This window comes from Sinocyclocheilus grahami, unplaced genomic scaffold (assembly GCF_001515645.1).
Source record: "Sinocyclocheilus grahami isolate Dianchi unplaced genomic scaffold, SAMN03320097.WGS_v1.1 scaffold2595.1, whole genome shotgun sequence".
Lineage (NCBI taxonomy): Eukaryota > Metazoa > Chordata > Actinopteri > Cypriniformes > Cyprinidae > Sinocyclocheilus > Sinocyclocheilus grahami.
In genome coordinates this window covers 1-16,426 of record NW_015507774.1, presented here as the reverse complement: position 1 = coordinate 16,426, position 16,426 = coordinate 1, and the positions used below count along the sequence as shown (strand labels likewise).

The following is a 16,426-nucleotide window of genomic DNA, read 5'->3' as shown; positions in this document are numbered from 1 at the left end:
AAGTATTTTGAGGAGCATATGCGCGTGCCGTCTGAACGCATTTGTTGAATTGATTTGCGCAGATCATCAGCGTCTGACTTAAAGCAGTGCGTGTCATCACCGCAAGAGTGATTCGCGAGCAGACACTGATTATTATGATCATCGCAGTTTCTCCAGCGCTGCTGCACGAGCTCTGATGATGACCGCTAATTCACGATTTACCCGACTTAAGGCCCCAATATACTTCAAACGAAATCGAAGAACGGAACTGATATGACGTCATTTCGAACTAAATCAGGTTCGAAATAAAGTTCGAAACAGCTGACCAAAGCGACCTTTCTGGGGGAGTTCGTTTTGGCTCCTAAACTCCTTTGAGCTTCCATTGGTCCGTGGCGGTTACGCAATCGGTGGGTGTTCTGGAACTCCACCTTCTTTGACGTGCAATTGTGTTTTCCCGGTTTGTTTCTCATTTAAAGGGGTCATATGATGCGATTTCAATTTTTCCTTTCTCTTTGGAGTGTTACAAGCTCTTGGTGCATAAAGAAGATCTGTAAAGTTGCAAAGACTTAAGTCTCAAATCCAAAGAGATATTCTTTATAAAAGTAAAGCGTTAACCACGCCTACCTAAAACGGCTCGTTCTAACATGCCCCCACATACCTATGTCAAGATGTGGAAATATTAGCATAATGCCGCCCAAATGTTCACACAAAGAAAGGTGTAACTTTTTTTTATTCTCGCTGTAGTATGGTTGCCGCTGCCGCCATGTTCCAAAAGCGGACGATATCTGCTTCATCATGCCTAGATCTGATCTGTGCTGGTCGCTGAGGGAATACATCAACTTAGTGCTGCGGATCGCCGGATCGGCTTTCACTGTGGACGAAGCAGAGTCCAGCCGGGGTCGTCACATGTGGTTGCCGCTCCTTCGTCGGATCCGTCAGCCGTGCCGTTCTTAACCCCGCTGCCTCTGCTCACTCTAGCCCGGCCTCAGCTCACGCTAAGCCGCGGCTTCCGCTCACGGCCGCCGTGTTTTTCGTTGTGAAAGCGAAACTACTTTGTTTGGTCTTCCAAAAGAGGACATGACTACAAATTAGTGGTTAAGTTGTATTTACGACACTGTTCCAGAACCGTTTAACCCAAATATCCAGATGTGTGCAGCACATTTTATGGAGGACTGTTTAATGATCCTGGGAGAGTAACGTTAGACTACAATGCCAGCAGTTCTGACTCGCAGTCTATAAGTACGTTTTCATTTAAAGGATTTGCCACTGATGATTCAAACGCGCGTAAAAAGACAATATAAGTCATTATAATCAGTAATTATGTCCCCACTGGATGCAAAAGCCTCGTTTGTAATGGGTTTTAATGTTTTTGTCTCATCGCTCCGGCCGGACACGGCATCAACAGTATGGTGACGGGCGTAACATTTTCCGGACACGGCATCAACAGAGTGGTGAGGAGCGTAACATTTCCATCACCGCTTGAGGTATTCGGCCAATCACAATGCACTGGATAGCTGGCCAATCACAGCACACCTCGCTTTTCAGAACGATGAGCTTTGTAAAAATCGACGCGTTTCAGAAAGGCGAAACAATTTACAGTGTGTGAAATGTTTTTTTTTTTTTTTTTTTTACTTTAAACCGCATAAACGCATTTCATTACACCAAATAATGTTCTTTTTAGCAGCATCATATGACCCCTTTAACGGATTTCAGACAGGAGAACATCTAGTCACTAGCAACATGAACACACTGAATGGAGTGTTGAATAGCTGAGCTGGCACAAATATATCCGCACCTGTACGATCGCTCGTGGAGAGACTTTAAAGATTCAGAGAAAGCATTTAATTCCTAGAAAGAAATTGCAACGAAGCTTGGTGTCGATGACCCGGAGTTATGCAAAAAGCGATGCAGAGAAACATCCGAGACAAGTTTTCCAAAGCCATGAAAAGAATGAAAGGAAAGAGTAAAGATATAATGGCGAGTTCACACTGCACGATTTTAGCCCGATTTTTCACTCACCGACAGGTTTTGCGAAATCGCCGACAAATGCCCGAAATCGGAGGCAATCGGTGCTCGTTCACGGGAGTGACAATCACGCAGTGTGAATGATCAAAGATGCGATCTGAGGGAATCGCCGACATGTCGCCGACGCCCGCGAAATATTTGGCATGCTAAATATCTGGAGCTGTCGGCGATTCACAATCAGACTGTGTGCAATGATTTCTGACTGGAAACTACATCGGCGATTACCTACAGCCAATGAGAGACCAAGATTTAAGAGCCAAGAGTTTAGAATGGAATGAGATGCATCAACCATAAACTTGAAGCTGCTAATGAGATGAGATTGTAAAACAATAGGCCTACTATCAGACATTTTTATCATTCATCTTTTTTTTCATGTAAAGATAATAGTTAGAGGTCCACCGCCCCACCCCACAGCAAATAGTTATATATTAATGCTGTCAGCTCCAGAAAACGATTATAAAATGTACCACAAAATAGTCCATAAGCATCAAGACTTTAAAGGGGTCATATGATAAGGATTCAAATAATAATTCAGCATGCTAAATATTTTGAGCTGTCGGCGATTCACAATCACGCTGTGTGCAATGATTTCTGACTGAAAACTACATCGGCGATGACCTACAGCCAATGAGAGACCAAGATACAGGGCAGAGGGAAGTTCAGGGAAGAGTTATAGACCAGAATATCAGTATTTTAATAGATATATGAACAATTACCGGTATATCACACAGAAACAAGAACAAACATTTGCTTGCCCTTACGAAAAATAAGTTTATTCAAGTGTGCTATTAGTATACTTCTTTTAAAGGGTTCATATGATGCGATTTCATTTTTTCCTTTCTCTTTGGAGTGTTACAAACTCTTGGTGCATTAAGAAGATCTGTAAAGACTAAAGTCTCAAATCCAAAGATATTCTTTATCAAAGTTAAGAGTCAGCTACACCTACCTAAAACGGCTCGTTCGAACACGCCCCCACATATCTACCTCACTATGTGGGAAGATTTGCATAACGTCGCCCCAAATGTTCATGCAAAGAAAGAAGGCGTAACTTTTATTCTCGCTGTAGTATTGTTGTTGCCGCTGTCGCCATGTCCTGAAGACGCTGTGTGTTTCGTTGTGAAAGTGAAACTACTTTGTTTGGTCTTCCAAAAGCGGACGATATCCGCTTTGTCATGCCTGGAGCTGATCCGTGCTGGTCACTGAGGAAATACATCAACTTCGTGCTGTGGATCGCCGGATCGGTTTTCACCGTTTTCACCGGTCCTTCGCCGGGACCGCCTTTCTCGACCCCACCGCCTCAGCTCACTCTATCCCAGCCTCAGCGCACGCTAAGCCGGGGCTTTCGCTCACGCTAGGCCGCTGTGTGCTTCATTGTGAAAGCGAAACTACTTTGTTTGGTCTTCCAAAAGAGGACGATATCTGCTTCGTCATGCCTAAATCTGATCTGTGCTGGTCGCTGAGGGAATACTTCAACCGGCACATTTTATGGAGGACTGTTTACTGATCCTGGGAGTAACGTTAGACTAAAATGCCGACAGTTCTGACTCGCGTAAGTACGTTTTCTTTTATCATTTGCCATTGATTCAAACGCGAGTTTTGGGCAGTAGAGTAGCACTTGTTGTTTGTCATTTCTCTGATCACAAATGCAGACAGGGTTTTATGTTTACGCGGCACGATGCAATGCAACGTGTAAAAAGACAGTACAAGTCATTATAATCAGTAATTATGTCCCCACTGGATGCAACAAATGCCTTGTTTGTAATGGGTTTTAATGTTTTTGTGTCGTCGCTCCGGCTGGGACACGGCATCAACAGTATGGTGAGGGGCGTAACATTTCCATCTCACGCTTGAGGTATTCGGCCAATCACAATGCACTGGATTTTATGTACTTCTCAGAAATATACTTAAAATGACATTTAAGTATACTTGACTTATACTTTTTCTAAATATATTTTAGCTATAATTGTGCTCCTAGAATCCGTGTTTTCATTGTAATACTGTAGGGGGCGCTAGTACACCTTCTGTACAGAATTTCCAAAAAACACAAGTGAAGAAGAAACCGAAACAACATATGCTTCCACATGTATTCTAACACGATCATCAGACATAAAACAACATCAAAACTGTATAACATTATGGAATAAAATGACGACCAATGAAGAGGTAATAATAACTGTCAAGCTTTGGGGTGTTGATTGACTTTATCTACGTTTTGATTATCATTCTGAATCCAATTCATAGTCTTTTTTTCAGCTCTTTGTTCAAAATGTTGTTTCTTTCTTTCTTTTCTTTTTTTATTTATGAAACCTATCCACATTCAAGTGTTTAAAAAAAAAAAGTATGCATGACGCTAGAATAAAATGTTTTTGTTTACAAGCAGATACCCTGTTCCTCACAGACAATTTGCGGGCTATATATATATGTATATACATATATATATATATATATATTTATTTATTATTAAACAATTCCAGTCTCGCTCGAGAACTCCGGTCTGACGCACGCGGGTTCTCGCGTTATTTCCTTATCACTTCTCGCGTGTGTTTTGTTGTGAAACGTAGTTTGCGGACCAGACAGAGCTGTCGGCGATTCTTCCTGACAGTGAAGTCATGCAGTGTGAAACCCCCTGTCGCCGATCCATCGTGCAATGTGAACACCGCAGCAACTGAATGCTACCCCAGATAGTCACGCAGTGTGAAAACAATGGCGATCAGAAGAGTTTGAAAATCATGCAGTGTGAACTCGGCATAAGGTAGCAAGTACCAAATACATGCGTTTCAAATAAATGTTATACCATGTTGTTGTTCTTTCAATAAGCGAATTTAAAGGGTATACAATAAATGAAATGCCAACAAACATACAAAAATAAACCTTTGTTTTTTATCAAAAGTAAATCATGACACCACATAAAATATAAAAAGGTGTAATTTATCCAGTTTAATAAAATAAATGAACACTAATAAAGTAACAAACCGACTATTTTCCACATCATGCTAAAGTTTTCAGACTATGAGCCATTCATATGTCACACTCCAGGATTCCCCAACGACTCGTAACGCGCCTTAATTAACCAATACAGTGATACATACAGTGAAGTGATAAATACAGTGAAGACCTCAGATCTCGGAATACACTTTATTGATGATGCTAACTATATAGACTACAGTTACGCAGATGTGGAATATGAACGATTGCTTAAGGTTTCACGTTGTTTCCTCAAAAATCTGTTACAAAAAAAAGAAAAGGCTTCACGCGTCTCAGTGGGCTCACACAATGATAGCTATTAAAAGACCAAACTCACAATACACCTCACTGATGATGCAAACTATATACAGGCAGATGAAAATAGAATATGAACGCAAGTTACGCAACGCGCAAAACTGCAAGTTAAACATATTTCACTTAAAGAAGAATACACTTAACGTGGTTTATCCTCAAGACAGTCATAATAAATGATCAAATTCGGCATCTAATGAATAAAATATACCATGTACAGTTAAGCAGATGAGCCCACAACCCACAGTTTCACCAAACCATTTTTTCTCCTATATAAAACCAAAGCGCGGTAAAGTTAGATTTAGGTTTGATTTTGGCTGCATATTCGCAGATGCTGCTTTAGGGGTCATCTGCAAATTTACCTCACAGTAAAAAACAAAGTCCAATAATTAATTCAAATCAATGTTTACAGTAAATGCTTAGAGAGCAAACTGCATAAATGTATATTGCCAATAACTCGCCTTAGACAATACTTTCCTTAAGTATGTACACAAATATTTTTTAAGGAAACAATTACAGTAATGTAGTATCCAAGTGACCAGACTGACTTGCTAGTGTTGAAATTTTGCTAATATCTTACTGTACATAGAGTACATAATTATTCTTAAGAAATTACTGTAATTCACCAATTTTTTTTTTAAATGTTCCAAAGGTTGTAGTACGTTCCTAGTGACTAGACTGACTTACCATAGGTACAATTTTGCTAATATCTTCCTTACTGTACATACAGTAGATCAATATTTTATACTACAACCTTTGGAACATAACCCTTTAGAGGACTTTTTTTTTTTTTTTTTTTTTAAATAATTGTGAACGGTACATACAGTAAGGGAGATGCTGGCAAAATTTCACACGAAGTCAGTCTTGTAACTAGCAACATACTACAACCTTTGGAACATGAAAAAAAAACACTTTTGGTGAATTACTGTGGTTTAAAAAAAAATCAATTTGTATACTGTACATACCGTAAGGGCGATATTGGCAAAATCTAACCTGTAGTAATTCAGTCTTGTCTCTAGCAATGTACTAAAACCGTTGTAACATGAAAAAAAACTTTTTTTTAAAGAAAATAATTGTGTACTGTACATATATGGAGGGAGTTATTTGTTGCACTGCCTTCCTTCTGATCCCAACATTAGGAAAGAGTGAATTAACTTTATTTTTAAAGATCCAGACCGCGTCAGTAAGAACTTGGTCCTTTGTTCACTTCATTTTACCGTGGTTTCTTTTACAAACAAGGCAAAATTCGACGCAGGATTTTCAGAAAGATTGAAATTAAAAGGCAATGCTGTGCCGACTATATTGGATCCAACAGTAATGTCGCAACACAAGTGTGAGTAACTGTTTTCATTACGTGGTCACCGTTGCTTTGTCTCTTCTTACAGCTCACAGTAGCGTCCATCTATGAGGGATGTATGTTTTTTTTTAATTTAAAAATCTTGATAACATTATAAGGGGACCTCGGAGAACAGTACAGAATAAAAAAAACAACGGCAGTTCATGACCCCTTTAACATGCTCCCTTCGAACTGGAATCATGGCTGTATATAGTGTGAAGTCCACTTCGCAGGGCACTATACAGTCGAATAGAACAAATGTCCGAAGTGATATGAGATACAAAAAAATGTGGGGGGGTCGCGAGGACTGGAATTGAGAACCACTGGTCTAGGTCTATCCACCTCTTTCCTAACAAGCCTACTAATATGGAAAGCACTTTCGGTTTGGGGAAGTTCCACTCAAAAAGACTGCAACAAATCATTTCAAATCATAAGATTGTGCTACAAATAATCATTCTCCGTCATTTTGACTGAATCATCTGTAAATTTTCATTCATTTTCTATTTTCAGAAGTCGGGACCCTTTTGGAAAAACCAGCATATGCTGGTTAGGTATGCTTTGAAGCATGGCTGCTGGTTTGAGCTGGTTTAAGCTGGTCCTTAGCAAGTAGTTCCTGCTCAGAACCAGCACATGACCAGCTTAAACCAGCTCATGACCAGCTAAGGACCAGCTCAAACCAGCAGCCATGCTTCAGAACATACCTAACCAGCATATACTGTTTTTTTTTCAACTGGGGAGAATAATGTTACGTTTGGTATATTAATGTGACTAGGGATGCAACGATTATAGATTTTGTTGGTACGATTATTGTCTGAGGAGTAATCACGGTTTTACGATTATGCATTTATTCATTTCCCAACATTACTAATGTATAAAATCACATGAACACTCTTTAGATATTAAAGTGTTATTTATTGCTGGCTTTTGAAACAGAAATAACACAGTAGCCATCAATACAGCAAAAAATAATAATAAAAAAGACAAACAAAAGTCCATCTCTCCCATTGGAATTAAAAAAAGTTGACCTCTGCTCTGTAAACATCCATGACAGTATTTCTCTTTTGAAAATAAGAAATGGAAATAGATCGCAAAAGTATTTAATGTTTTCAGTTTGTACCTTTACATTTCTTTTGGACCTGGGGTAGAGAATTTGGAAACATGGTGAAAAAAAATATTGTTGGTTTTTACTTATGAATACTACAACGGGGATAGTAAATAACAAAGTTACTGAAGTAGCCTATTATTAATATACTACAATATTAACTTTATTTGTCCCACAGGGGAAACTGTTACTAATGATGGAAATAAACTGAAATATTGTAACTGTCATCCATACGTATTCATTTTAATAATATTTATAATTCATATAATTTTACTTGTGGCCTGAGAAAATCATGCCTATTATTTTGGTTTGTGAGATCGGAGATCGCACTGCGCACGTGTACAAACATTCAGGAGGACACAAACTTCTTGAGAACGCTGCCCCGTGACTTTTATTAATAAAATAGATTAAATAGCCTACTGGAGAGATGCACAGACGCAGGTAGGCTAATTCACACAGGCAACTGTCACCTCTCTCTCTCGAATAATTAATTCAAGTAGCTAAATGTTATAATTAATGAATTCAAATAAATGTGATCTTTCCGCACTCTTTCATCTCTTTCTGATCTGAAGCGGGCAGAATGCGGAGCTAACGAGCTGTAGCTTCGCGTCAGGTGGTTCTTGCCTTCATGTCGTGCATTAAAATCGTTCAATGTACAGCTAGCCGTGCATTATTCCTTATGTATTCGCTCTTTAGCTGCAGTTTTTTACAGCAATATTTAAATGACACCCTGGTCATTCTTGGTGCACCCAAAATGGTCCCACACTATCGACAGGCATTTCTCTGGTGGAAATAAAGCTTCGCTGTTTGGTTCCTCTGTCAGTTCATCTAATGCATGTAGTAGCCTCCGTGCCTCTGATAAGCACCTCATTTTAAGCTGGTGCACCGCTAGTGTAACTTTTTTTCGTTTTGCGCAAGCTGCAACAGTTCCGTTCCGTGTAACAGAAACACTCGGTTTAGCGGAACCTTTACGATTAATTAACCGTGACGTTTTAAAGCGCGGTTAATCGCGAAATCGCATCCCTAAATATGACATGATATAACAGCAATATCTAATTCCCTGGAATGCACAAAATCTTTCATTTTTTTTGCCCAAATTCTCATGTCTTTTTCCAGGTTTATTTTCACAAGGATGCTGTAAAATATAATCGTTGCGAAATGTAGACATATATTACATTTAACATGTCCGTAATATTGCTGCGGATAGAAGGAGGATCTTTAGGAGTTATTCATGGTATGTTGAAAGTAATTTGTTAATGCTTTTACATTTTTAATTTTCGATGGTTGAAGGGTGAGTAAAATAATGTCACCTCATTGTACCAAATTTTTGAAAATGCTTATTATTGTGTTCATAGAGCGAACCTTTTGCTGATTGTTTACAGTGTAAATGAAAGTTGCTGCCATAATTTGCACAAAGCGTCATGGGCGTAGGAGAAAGGTAGACAGGGTTTCTATACATTAACAATTCAACATGACCCCTAACACGCACTGCGTAATTTGCATTCTGGTTAAAGGTGTACTTCTCCCTGTTACACTCTGTTTTCATTACTATTTGCCATAAGACAGAATTGTAATTAATTTTTACCATTCTAGAAACGACAAGGTGAATTTCCTGTATATATTCACTTACTTTCTACTGGTGGCAGATTCTGTATGCGCTACCATATATTTACACTGAGAAAGACTAGACCAAAATATTAAATATCAGTACAAATATCAGAAACTCTCCCAACAGAACTATTCATTTCAAACAAGCTATTTTTCCCTTTGTTTTGAGCAAAAACAGGAAAGCCATGGATTCCAAAATTTCAATGACATCTCAGAGCCTTACCACTGCTGAGGACATGAGAAACCAAACCAAACTTATGATGCAGCCCTATGCCAACTGGGAAGAGTATCTGACTCCAGCACCTCTATCCATAGCCATCATGGGAGAGCTGGTATTCATCTCATCCTCAACAGATTTCTCTATCAATAAAAATCCCCCTAAAGATGGCTATAAATTCATTAAATACCCTGATTCCTTTCGCGCTTGCCTCATGCAAGTGTGTAACTCTGGTTGGTGGGCATTTAATGAGGCCCATACGAGCATGGATCAGATTCGCCTCCATACTGCCCAAGTTCCAGATTACATGAAGACTGCTGTGAAGATTCTGTTCCAAGGTGATGATGAAGTTGTCAAAGCTCATCTTCCTGATCAGCTGGACAATATCAGAGTCATTGCAGATGAATGTCTGAAGTTGTCTGATGCAACTGAAAAACGTTTCAATGATGTCATCAAAATCATCCAAGAGCTGCTGGAGGCTTGTGTGAATGCAGAGCACTTCTATGGGGAAGAGAAGGAAACAATCAAGAAGAAGCTGGAAGAGAGCAAACTGAGGGAGCAGTCAGCTCAAGAGACCAAGAAAAGGACTGCGAAGGCAGTGAGTGCCATGGAGAAGGAACTGGTAGAGGCTCATGAGAGCTACAAGAAAGCTATGGATTCTCTCCCTGGTGGATGGAACATGATTGGCATGGATGTGGTTGGTGGTATAACACAGAGCGTTACAGGCCTGATTAATGGACTGACGTCTGTTATTACTCACCCAGTGAGAAACATGTGTTCTGCAACAACAAAGATAGCTGATACTTGGAGCCACATTAGAGATCAGGAAAGTGTAAGAGATGTGGTTGCTGAAATAAATGCATATAGTAAGTCTGCTGAAATTTTAAAATGTGTCCAGAATATCCAGCAGCTGATGAATGTGGAAAGTGAGGATGATGACATTGACTGGACAAATCTTTATGATCAGAAGAACAAATGTACAGAAAGTGATTTCATAAACCAACAGTTCAGAAGAATCACTGATGGTTTAAAGAAAATACCTGACTGCCCAGCAAAGAAACGAGCTCAGAATTTGTGCAAAAATGGCATAGAACTATGCAACCAACTGGCAAAATATGCCCCAGATGGCAAATGTGACAAAGACAAAAGCACTAAAATCATACAAGAGGTCTTGCATCTGATCGAGTCAGCGCAAGTTTTTGATTGCAAAAGCAAAGACATCACAAATTCTCCAGCCATTGCTCCAACACCACCAATGATGTATAAAGAAGGAAACAAGTCAGAGAACATGAGTGCTTCTCAGAAGGCCACAGAGAATGCACGATTCTCCATAGAGCAGAACCGAGCCCAGCTGAACAAGACAAGAGAAACTTATGATAAGTGTGTAGAAAACCTGCAGAACAACGAGAAGGAACTAACTGAAATCCTGGTCGCAATGAGAAATTGTAAACTGAAAGAGATCGACTTCAATACTACCATAGAGATGCTGGTCAAAGGAATGGATGCCATGGGGAGAGTGAAGGAGCAGTGGGAGAAGATGGTTCACTTCTTTCAGATGGTTTCCAACATTGTGAAAACCAGTCTGAGCAAAACTCTCACAAACTTTGTCTCAACATCAGAGAAAACACAAACCCTCTCCTACAATGCAAAGCTCTTCTCAAAAGATCTGCTCTATACTCAAGCCTTCCAAGCCTGTAACATCGCTAGTCTGGTCCACATGATCTCTGGAACATACACCGATGTTTCCAACAAGTACCTGATGGACCGCGTCAGTTCACTGGGCAAACTAATGGCCATGGATAAAAGTAAGCCAGAATTTGAGCATGAGCGACAACTGCTCCAGAACGGCTGTGATGAGGCACAGAAAGGCATCTTAAAGCTTGTCCTGAAGAATAAAGAGGAGTTTGACAGGAAGAGCACAGCAAGACTTGAAAAGATTAATCAAGAGTTGCTTGCCATTCTGCCTGCTGCTCCTCCTGAAAAAATCAAGAGAATTGAAGAGGCTGTTCAAGCTGGATTCAGTGAAGAAGAAGCAGCATCATACACTTAAGAAAATCTACCAATTATTTTACAAGCCTGCTAAGATTTAAACTTTGCTGTCCAGTAGTATGTAATAGTCATAACAGCTCAGTTTAGTTTATAATAATGTTAACATCCAAATGTAGTCTTAAACTGTATAAAGTGTATTATCATTTTAATCGACAAAGCAAATTAATTGAAACAAATTTCAACTGAACAAGAAACATTCTCTTATATGGATAAAGGCAGTGTTTGCAGGAGTGTCGTCATTAACAGAAGACAACTGATACTGAGATTTTTAACACTCTATTAGTCCAAGTGTATGTGTGTGAAGAGATTTTAAAAGCTGAGTCAGAAAAGGTATTTACTCTACATTGTTCCAGTTTAAATTAACATAATATAAGATTATAATCATAGTATATGTTCAGCTTTCAAATGATTCTTAATATAAAACCATACTCTGATTATGCATGATCTTTATGGAAAGTGGAGATGACAGGAAATATTAGCTTTTTATGCTTTTAAACTTGTTAATTAGAAGAAAACTATGTAGAATGTTTTTGCTTCCCTTTTTATTTAATATTTAGTTAAAGCATCTCAGTTAGCTGTGCATGATCAATTTTTCCTTGAATGAAGATACTGTTAATTTTTTTTTTCATGCATTGATGTTATGGAATGCCTCCTTATTGAAAACAATATTAAAACATGCTACTCAACTGGTAACTGTTGATTTGTCGTACTATACATTATCTCTTACTGCTTTTACATTACTGCTTTTCAACGTTTTGTACTTTTTAGTGCCATGCTTAGAATGTTATTGTTTCACTGTAAAACATGGTATGAGCTATCTATTTGATTGAGTTATTTTGTATAATTATAAGGTTGTATACAGCAAGACAGCTCAAGAAGGAAAATACTTGATGAATACTGGAAAGTACTGCATGAGCATTAGCAAAGCTACTGCTCATTAAACATACCTCACAGTGTTACTAAATGCAGTTACCCATAACCATAAGCTCCACTCTTCTGCACAATGGTAACGACAGAAATTTAAATGTAACAGAAACTCTTTCAAATGTCAAACATAACTGAACATCAAACATTAAAAGATGTTTCCCTTCACTCAATACACATAAAATAGCACTTAATTTCAATATTTACTCTCCATATCCAGCCATATGCAGTGCACGCTGGGAACTAACAATCACCACTAAAATAAAACTGCAAAATTGCATTCTCTTAAAATAAATAGGTTGCCTTATTTCCTTAATTTTTTCAGTTTAATCAGTTCCTCGATTCAAGCCTCAAAACTGCGCAAGTTTCCTTAAATTAGGAAAACATATCTCTAAGTTTTATTAGTGAAACGTTCTCAATATTTTATATACAATAATGAAGCACAATTTCTTTAATAAAATATACACACTAATTTTAATTATCACCTTAATTTTTTTTAAAGAAAATTACAAGACCCATGATTCATTTTTACAGTGTACTGTATCTAACAAATTAATTGTGCTGTAGAATTCATAATTTGTAAGTCAAAATGAGTCTACTGAATGAGTAAATATACATGTTATTCTAAAAGTCATCAAGTATGTACCCTTTGCAACAATTAAGGTCACAGTAATATTAGAATAAGCCCTACTAAAATTATACATCTTTCACGCATCACACTGTAGGCAGCGCAATCCTAACAACCTGCACACTTTGCCTATGTCGGCTAATACACTACACACTGCACCCTCTAACACTTGCACGTTCTATTCGTTTTCTAACTGCTTGTTTTCTTTAAAAATATGGATATATTATATTATATGTATGTGTATGTATATACACAATTTCCAAAAGTATTGGAACAGTGAGGCCAATACCTTTATTTTTGCTGTAGACTAAAAACATTAGGGTTTGACATCAAAAGATGAACAAGAGATCAACGTTTCAGCTTTTATTTCCAGGTATTTACATCTGGATCTGATACACACTTAGAAGATAACACCTTTTGTTTGAACCCACCCATTGCTCATGTGACCAAAAGGATTGGAACAGATTGACTTAAACTAGATTAAAGCGAATAAGACTTAATATTTAGTTCCAAATCCTTTGTTTGAAATAACTGCATCAAACTTGTGACCCACTGACATCACCAAACTTTTGCATTCTTCTTTTGTGATGCTTTTCCAGGCTTTCATCGCAGCCTCTTTGAATTGTTGTTTGTTTTGTTCTTCAGTCTCTTCTTTAGCAGGTAAAATGCATACTCTATAGGGTTTAAGTCTGGAGATTGACTTGGTCAGTCTAAAACCTTCTACTTCTTGCCCCTGATGAACTCATTTGTTGTTTTGGCACTATGTTTTGGGTCATTATCTTGCAGCATGATGAAGGATCTCCCAATCAGGGGTGCATTTCCCAAAAGCATGGCTAGCTAACTATGGTAGTTATAGTTAGCAACTATGGTCGCAAGTTCCGTCGTTACCAATAGATTTAAATGGAACTATGTTTCATTGAAATCTATTGGTAACGATGGAACTTGCGACCATAGTTGCTTTTGGGAAATGCACCCCAGTTCGGTTGCATCATTCTGTAAACTGGCAGACAAAATGTTTCTGTAGACTTCTGAGATCATTTTGCTGCTGCCATCATGTGTTACATCACGAAGATTAATGAGCCCGTCACAGAAGAAACCACACTGTAAAAAATCCAATTAACAAAATGTTGGAAGGGCAAAAATATTTAAGTTGAGCTAATTTTATTGCTTGGGGTTAGTTGAAAGGACATATTATATTAAGTCTACACAAATATATTTGAAAAACATTGAATGAATGGTTATTTTCAAATCCAGTCAACAATTAGATATGCTAAAAACAAATCCAGCCAACACTGAGATCATTCTGCACGTGCACGGGCCTGAGTGACTTTGTGGTAGAAACAGCAGCGCCATCTTGTCAAGTTCACGTGTCCGGTAAGTTGCACTAAATAAATGTTATTTTTTAGACTAAATTTATCGACAAAAACGTACAGCATATCCAATGTTTTTGAGTGGATGTTTTATAAGTCGCCCGAAGAAAAATGAATATTTATGTTGAGTGTAGGCCCTATGTCAAGTGAATGCGCAAGTGACAATTAATAAACCCAGTCAACATTTGTATGTGGGGCCCATGTGTGTTTGACATGGGCTGAAAAAGTGGGCCCAAAGTAGGATTGTCCGCGGGTTCCATAACTGGCCATGCCAGTTGCCCACATGGATTTCATGGATTGCACTTGCCAACAGGTGGGCCCCAACCGGGCAACATGCGAAAGACCCATCTTGGCCCCAGCTTTAGGTTTTATGTGGGTACTACAAGGTTACTACATGGGCTGAAATATGGGTTTTAAGTGGGTTTGTCCACGGGTTCCATGTTGGCCCTATGCAACTTACCCATCTGGGTTTTATGTAGGATTTCACTGGGCTTTAGGTGGGGCCCAACTAGGAAACATATGCAAAACCTACCTAGATCCCATCTTCAAACTCTATGTGGGGACTACATGGGATAAATTGTGGGTTGCAAGTGGGATTGTCCATGTTTTCCTCAATGCAACCATGAAAACTGACCACATGGATTACAAACAGGATCACACTGGGTGTAAGGGGGGGTCCAACTAGACAATATGTTTACGGCTAATCTGAAAAACAATTGGTTTCTATTTCAGGGGTCCAGTAAGACTTGAAGAGCACAGCAAGACTTGAAAGGATTGATCGAGAGTTGCTTCCCATTCTACCTGCTGCTCCTCCTGAAAAAAATCAAGAGAATTGAAGAGGCTGTTCAAGCTGGATTCAGTGAGGATGACGTAGCATCATACACCTGAGAGAATCTACCAATTATTTTACAAGCCTGCTAAGTACAAAATAATACTTCCATAGTTAAGATTAAAGCTTTGCTGTCCAGTAGCATGTAATAGTCATGACAGCTCAGTTTAGATTATAGTATTGTTAATATCCAAATGTAGTCTTTATAACTGTATAAAATGTATTATCATTTTAAATCAACAAACAAAGCAAATTCATTGAAACAAACATAAACTGAACAAGAAACATTCTCTTATATGGATAAGTGTTTGCAGGAGTATCTGCATTAACAGAAGACAACTGATACTGAGATTTTTAACACCCTCTCAATCCAAATCAGACTAAGTTTGTGTGTACAGAGATATAAAGCTCAACTGTACTTTGTTTCTGTTTAAATTGTAATATCATATAATACAATCATAGTCATATTATATGTTCAGCTAGAAAATTATTCTTAAAAAACACTCTGCATGATTATGCATGATCTTTATGGAAAGTGAAAGTGACAGGAAATATTTGCTTTTAATACATCTGTTTTTTATTTGCTTATAAACTTGTTAGTTAGAAGAAAATTATGTAGAATGTTTTTTTCTTTTTCCTTAGTATTTAGTTAATAAGTAAGACAACTCAACGGCTCAGACTGCATTGGTTAAGCTTACGGGTCTGTAACGTGGTAAACGAACGACTCAAACCTGAAGACTCGAGAGATTAAGTAATCAATTCTCTTTCCGGCTCAGACGACATTGGTTAAGCTTATGGGGCTGTCACATGTTGAACGATCGACTCAAAAAACCCGAAGACTCGAAAACAGGTGAACTACTTGACTAATTCCAGTACAGAACCTACAGGATGTTGCGCATGCTTGCGCGACTGAACGAATCACTCCCCGAGATGACTCGTTCTTCCCGAATCACATTAAAGATTTGTTCAAAATGAACTAATCGTTCAAGAACGACCCATCACTAGTATTTTCCGTTAGCTACCCCTATGGGACTGACACTGTAGCGAATTTAACTCATGGGGAAATATTAATAATTAACCATA

The 16,426-nt window shown here is 38.4% G+C and overlaps 1 protein-coding gene across 3 annotated transcripts in view; it reads left to right on the top strand.

The window, feature by feature from the left end:
• LOC107575365 (uncharacterized) overlaps positions 1-12,208 on the top strand; it is an 18,771-nt gene extending 6,563 nt beyond the window's left edge. For 2 of the 3 annotated variants that reach the window (XM_016261754.1, XM_016261752.1), the window contains one exon: positions 9,496-12,208. In XM_016261754.1, the coding sequence (XP_016117240.1) occupies positions 9,512-11,593 (2,082 nt within the window). In that variant the 5' untranslated portion in view covers positions 9,496-9,511 and the 3' untranslated portion in view covers positions 11,594-12,208. The remainder of the gene's footprint in view (positions 1-9,495) is intronic. The other variant, XM_016261753.1, reaches the window with a different exon arrangement.
• The last annotated feature ends 4,218 nt before the right edge of the window (positions 12,209-16,426 follow it).